The sequence below is a fragment of the Nestor notabilis genome, unplaced genomic scaffold (genome assembly GCF_000696875.1).
Source record: "Nestor notabilis isolate BGI_N333 unplaced genomic scaffold, ASM69687v1 scaffold30336, whole genome shotgun sequence".
Taxonomy (NCBI): Eukaryota; Metazoa; Chordata; class Aves; order Psittaciformes; family Psittacidae; genus Nestor; species Nestor notabilis.
This window is the reverse complement of record NW_009932943.1, coordinates 41646-48290: the sequence shown is the minus strand read 5'-3', so window position 1 is coordinate 48290 and position 6645 is coordinate 41646. Positions and strand designations below refer to the sequence as shown.

General features: G+C 41.7%; 1 protein-coding gene across 1 annotated transcript in view; it reads left to right on the top strand.

Moving 5' to 3' along the window:
• Positions 1–2635: 2635 nt before the first annotated feature.
• The window catches only part of AP3M1 (adaptor-related protein complex 3, mu 1 subunit), a 9386-nt gene continuing 5376 nt past the window's right edge, over positions 2636–6645 (top strand). Inside the window, 5 exon segments of the mRNA XM_010016632.1 lie at positions 2636–2678; positions 2681–2892; positions 3606–3777; positions 5756–5893; positions 6605–6645. The exon segment at positions 6605–6645 is cut by the window's right edge and continues 66 nt beyond it. Of these exon segments, the coding sequence (XP_010014934.1) occupies positions 2636–2678; positions 2681–2892; positions 3606–3777; positions 5756–5893; positions 6605–6645 (606 nt within the window).

The following is a 6645-nucleotide window of genomic DNA, read 5'->3' as shown; positions in this document are numbered from 1 at the left end:
AGCGAGCGGCTGTGTTGGTTCCAAGTTGCCGGCTGGGCCTGAACCACGACCCTCCTATGCAGCTTTGTGTGCGTTTACTAGGGATTGGGCCTTATATTTGTTAACAGATATGCTATTGTATCCATATTAAAATGTACAGAGAACTAATCTAAGCTGTATAGCTGATCACCTTCATATGTTTGGGCTGCCTTGGTGTGGAACAATACTGACATTCAGTGGTTGATTATACTTGCCACCATGGTGTGACTATCCAGGAGATTTTGGAGGGTTTTACTGTTCAGCACTGGCTAAATTCGGAATTTATTAGTTGAACTGGATTAAAGCAATTGTGCCAAGGCTCCTTTATAAGAATACTGTGCTCACAGTATTGAAATTTTCCATTTTTTTAACAGACTAAATTAGAGATCAACTTGGTCTGGCAGAGATGCAGTAGAAACATGCAATGACACTTTGTAGCTTTGTTTCCTTTCCGCCTCTTAACCAAATTAGCAATCAGTTTCCAAAAGAACTTCTCTTATATGCCATATTGGCTTAGTTGGATTTTTCTGCCCAGATTTTGACTATTGGTCTTCTTGTGTCTACCAGTGAAGACAGTGTTCTCTTAGCAGGAGATATCTAAGACCTGGCAAGGCCCCAGTGAAGATGACCACATTGCTGTCATGCATGTGAAGGACTTTAGAATTTGAAAAGCTGGTCCTTGGCTCCCTTCCCACATCTGCTGTCTAGGTGGAGGGAAACAGCATACTACCTACCTTCTTTAGCAGTCCTTTTTCACCTTCTGTGGTGTGCTTTGGAAGACATGCTTTTGTTTTGTCAAGGGCCAGATCATTTTTCAGTGTTATAAGTATGTTGGGAGGTCAGCCTAGTACTCTGGGCAGTTTATATTCAGGCACAGCAACAAGAGCTCACTCTGGATGGAGCTAAGCCCTTGTTCCAGTATTTTGGAATTAGGCTTAATCATACAGTGTTTGGACTTCTTAAAATCTCCATGCGACTGAGCCATTTACATCTAGATGCTTCTGTGCCATCCTCGTATTTGTGTGCCAGCGTTAACATTAGCAAAGGAGCAAATTTTGTCTACATTTTATGGCATGATCATCCTAAGATTAATGAAAACTATGGTACGGTTTTGATAGATGTATTTGGCTTCTCTTGGACATGCAGAGTTGATGGTAGTCTTCCTGTTTCAAGGTAGGATGCCCTGTAACTGTTTGGTCTCTGGGCAGTCATGTCTGAATTCCTCCAAATGCTAAATAAACTTCAGGGTATCTCTGTTGCTATCATCTGCCCATTTCCACCACCTCCTCTGCACCAGCTGTAGCACTCCCTGGCAATGTAATAAGTTGCATCAGGAAGCTCATATGACCAGAAACTCCTTTTTCTGCATCAGTTTATGACTGGACTGGTTTCCTGATACAGGTAATTGAGGAGCCACAGACCTGCTGAGATCAATACCCAGAAGGCCAAAGGGGTGAATAGGCAGTTGCAGGGGCAGCTTCTTCAACTACAGAATGAATTCATGCAGGATATGAGTACCAGATTAATTTCACCCTGAGGAGCCAGTGCTCAGGTTGCAATTTGTTTGGTTTGTTTTCTAAGCCTGAGTTTAAACTTGGACCTTATTTTTGTCAGAGGATGGTTATGCAGCAGGCCAGCCAAATCATTATATCTGTCTCGTGTAAAGGCTAAAGTGAGAAACTAAAGTCCAATAGAATTTGTCTCTTTTGTAGATATGGAGAAAATAGTTTATTCACTTCATTTGAGTCAACAATGCAATTCACTTACTGTCCCATTGGAAGCTGAGAAATAGACTGGGAATTAGTTTTAAAAAAAGGCAGTTAAGCTTCTTGTCCCATGAATAAATGAAGGATCAGTGGCTAAGGTATGTTATTTGTAAATGTTAAAGATACAAGAAAAAACATTTACATTCCTTATCTGTAGTTTATGCTCCCTTTTAATACTCCCTTTTTTTCATGAGTAAGTTAAGTGTAAAACACTTTATGTAAACATTTCATGTGTGTCCAGCACATTCGAGGCAACTTTATTCATTAAATCAGATTTAAATTCCTAGTTTTGTGTACTTCTAATGCATTCCAACCCTTTATCCAAGTGCAGCTTGGCATAGATCGTAAGTAAAAGACTAAGCAGCCAGCAAATAAAACCCATTTTTCTAGTTCAGTAGCTGAAAGTTGACAAGCTAAAGAGCTGTATCTTTAAGATAGTGCAATTCTCAGTTATGTGCGTCAATGTTATGCAAACTCCTCCTGCTATAGGAAACTTTATGTATAAGTTACCCTTACGTGTTGCCAAACTCGTAAGAGTCAGCTTTTCTTTAAGAAATAAATTACAAATTCCAAATAGGGATGAAAGTGGAAATCCGGGGTGCTGGCTTCTTGCTTCCTTTGTGATATGTTAGTGATTTGATCCACTCTGAAATGTTTTGTGGTGGAACATTCCTCTAAGTAAAGAAAATGCAATGTAAAGAAAAGCAGCAAAGCATACCTTTTTCTTAAATTCACAGTGCGTGTTAATGAAGAATAGCTGTTGTAAGAAGGGGAATCTGGGAGAAGAAATGATGTCAATCCTCATATCGTTTTGTTTACTTTAACTTCTTTGAATGTGTTTCCAACAGAAAATGATCCACAGCCTGTTTCTTATAAACTGTTCTGGTGATATATTCTGAGCGTTGTGAGCCAGTCTGTGTGTGATTATTTCTTTGAAGCTCAGGAGAAAGCAATCGATGTTGAGAATGTGCCTCCTGTCATCTCAACGCCACATCACTACCTCATCAGCATCTATAGGGATAAAATCTTCTTTGTGTCTGTCATACAGACAGAAGTGCCACCACTCTTTGTAATTGAATTTCTGCACCGAGTAGCAGATACTTTCCAGGTTTGTCACCATTAAATAATTTTAAAATTGAAATAATTCCAAGGGAATTTTTGTCTAAACTTCTTTTAAAGAAAAGTAATAAGCCTCCTGTCAGTGACTTTCCCCTTTGCAATTTTTAAGTCAGGCACTGATTAAAGGAAAAGGTCTATTTTGTGCGTTCCTTTGATTTATAGTTACCAGTGCACAAGCACTAAAACCCAAATCCCACTTTGTCTTTTTTCTGTAAGCTTTTGTACTGTCCATGTTATATAGATGAAAAGGAGCATGCAGTCATGAAGCACTCTGTAGGGAGGAAAGAGCTGCAAAGAGTGAGTCAATTTTTCAACCTATTTCATAAACAGTGTAAATAAAGGACCTTCTGTGAAGACTGAACATTGCCAAAAGATAGTCTCCTTATTTTACAACAATCTTCTAACTGAAGATGTGTTAAAGTTCACAGGTAGGAGAACCTTTCTTACATAGATACTAGTAAACCGGATTACAGTCATTTCACTGATCACAGTCTTTATTTCTGCTTAGGTAATAACATAACCTTAACATATGATGCCATCAGACTATAGAAGTAGTTAGTTTAGGCACTAAAATTCCTTGATATACTGGAGGGTTTCTGTAAATAAATAAAAAAAAACCCACAAAAAAAACCCAAAGAAACTTCTGCAAAGCATCTTAACAGGGATAAAAATCCTCTCCTTTGTAATCTCTGATTTGTTTAGGATTACTTCGGCGAATGTTCTGAGACTGCAATTAAGGACAATGTAGTTATTGTGTACGAACTTCTAGAAGAAATGTTAGACAATGGCTTTCCACTGGCAACAGAATCTAACATACTGAAGGAGCTGATTAAGCCTCCCACGATTTTGCGCTCCGTCGTCAACTCCATCACAGGTATGATAATAAATAATTTTCAGTGGTGACGGACTAAAACCAAGTCCCATCATGTCTCATAGCTAAAAAATAATATCCTATCAGTGTGAAGCTGTAAGGGAGGCCACTGTCCCACCACTTCTCACAGTAAAGAGTTGGCTAAAAACAACTTCCCCTTTATTTGCAGTTTGTGCCTGGCTCCTTTGATATCCTTGCACGGTCTGGTCCAGCCACAGCTGCTGGAGTCCCTCAGGAATACCAGTTCCCAGCACAGACAGCACATACTGGAGACAGGTGCTCTGGGACTGGCACAGAGTTAGTGCCAAGCCTTGAATAACTGAAAGGCATTGGAGAAGGTTACATATTTTATAAGAAATATTATAGAAAAGTATATAAGAGATACCTAAAAATCTTTGTTGGCTGGGAACAGATAGCATGAAGGGAAGCAAATCCCATGTCCTCAGCCTCCTCCCTGCCCCCATACCCATCAGCATCCGTCAGGTTTGGAGCTGTTTTCAGGCTGTTGGAAATGGGTACATCCTGCACTGACAGAGCCAAATGTCTGTCAGCTGAGCTGGTGGAATCTGCGTGTCTGGCAGGCGGGTGCAAGGGAGGTCAGCTATGAGGTGTCGCCTGGGGTCAAAGATACGCATGATGCTTGCCTGCACATTGTGTTAGAGGAGGGTAGGTGGGCTGCATGGAGGGAGTGCTCGGAGGTGCTGGTCTTTGAGCACATGTGGTTTGATCTGAGAGCATTCCCACCGACTGGCCCTGCAGCCTAGCCTGTGTAGTGCTGCTGCACCCTGTGAGGCTGCTGAGGGACAGGCACAGACACACAGCAACTGCTCCCCTTCAGAGGTGCAGTGGGAGTGAGGAAAGGGTTGTAACTCCTCCCCCATGAGTTACAGCACCAGGGTGGACTTTAAGCAAGGGTTTTTCTCTGAGAGTTTTAAAAGAATTCACACATCTGTTTTCTGCCTGCTAAGAGAGGGCCAACCCCCATCAGGTTGTGTAGAAATGATAACTGCTGGCTGCCAGACTCTCAGTGAAGCTGCAGGACACACTACCGTACTAGTTGTGCCAAAGGGCAAAAGCAGATGGGAACTGTGGCTCTGTTCTGAGGCCTAGTTCTAGCAGAGGGAGTTGTTTCCACTATTCTGGGATTCCAAGATCCCTAAGCCCCAGAAGTGATAAGGTTTTTGGGTTTTGGGGTTTTTTTTTCCTTTTTAAATAATAACCAGTTTGCTTTAGGTAGCTCAGGAAGCCCTTTTCTCACACTGGGTGTTATCAAGAACCAGGAGCCACAGGTGACAGCAAGGTAGGCAGGGGCAGTGGTATCACTGTTAAGGAGCCCAGAAGTTGAGCCAACAGGCCAGGGTCATGACTAGGTAACAGGGTCATCTACAGCTCAATGATTGCCAGGAAAGTCTGTCATGCTGAGACATGATTCTAGGTAAAGCCCATGGGCTAGGGTCTGCATCCATGTGGCACGTGGTCACGCCTAGACCTGGCAGTCATGTTGCTACAAGGTAGCTCAGATGGGTACCAGGGGTGAGAGCCTCAGCTTAACAGCAACTCCCAAGCAAAAGGCATGGAAGCCCTCCTTAAGGCCTCTTCCAGGTCTTTCTTCATAACCAACCTTATCAGTAAATCAGCCCTGAAGGCAGCCAGCTGAAACTCTTAGGAGAAGAGGGAAGCATGCTTAAGACCTTGACAAGGAGCTGTAATGTCTCATAGTGATGAAATCCTTCACAGGATCTAGCCCCATATCTGCTCCCACTCAAAGTGCCTGCTGTCTTGAGCCCTGTATTTTGCTGTGCAACCACAAGGCTGGACACATGCTTACAGTGCATTCATGTCACTTCATGAATGAAATTTAGTGGTCTGGGTTCTAGTCTGGAGTTCCTGGGGGCAAATCTTGCTTTGATTCTTAATTTTGGTGGTTGAAACATCCCTCTGGTAATTTATTACTGATTTGGAGTTCCTTTTCATTTTTAAGGCAGTAGTAATGTAGGTGACACACTTCCCACCGGACAGTTGTCCAACATTCCTTGGCGCAGAGCAGGAGTAAAATACACAAACAACGAAGCCTATTTTGATGTCGTTGAAGAAATAGATGCAATTATAGACAAATCAGGTAAGATGCCTTGCAAAATCATTTTTGTTTGTTCAATGTGTTTACATTTAGTTGCTGATGTTTAGAGAGAATAAAGTCCAAAGGCTTCTTTGTGTGTATTTTATGTACGTGAATCCATATCTTAAATAGAAATATACAATTTTAAATGACACACCCCAGTGTATTTCTCTAGCTCATCTCAAAACAGCAATATGCTCTAGGCTGCTTCAGGAACATCCACAAGAAATATTCTATACTTAGATGGGTTTGGTTTGTGTATTGATTATCTCTTAAGAGATACAAATGGAAAAAATAGTTCAAGTTTTAAACGTGATGAGAAAATGATCTTTTCATTGTTCCTGCACCACTACACAACTTGCTAGTTTTCTGGAGATGGGATAGGGGTGAAAGAAAGGAAGATTCAGAGTCTGCATATGCTGAAATTCTTACTGCTCACTGCTGGCAACCAGTTCAAGCACATGCAGTACAGGTCCTGTGTAACAGCTGGCACAAGTATCGTTAGCTGATTTGGGACAAGCTGTTTGCTCTGGCTCATGTATTTTAGCAAGCTGCCCAGGCCACAGGTAACTGCAGTGACCTTTCCTATCTGTGCTTGGCATGTTCTTGAATGTTGTGCAAATGTCATCTCTGCCCTCTAGCTGCATTCACAACGTTTGTTAGGCCTTTCATAATAATGTTAAGTCAACTGTCTTCTTTTTTTATCCCCTGCAGGTTCTACAGTCTTTGCAGAAATCCAAGGTGTTATTGATTCA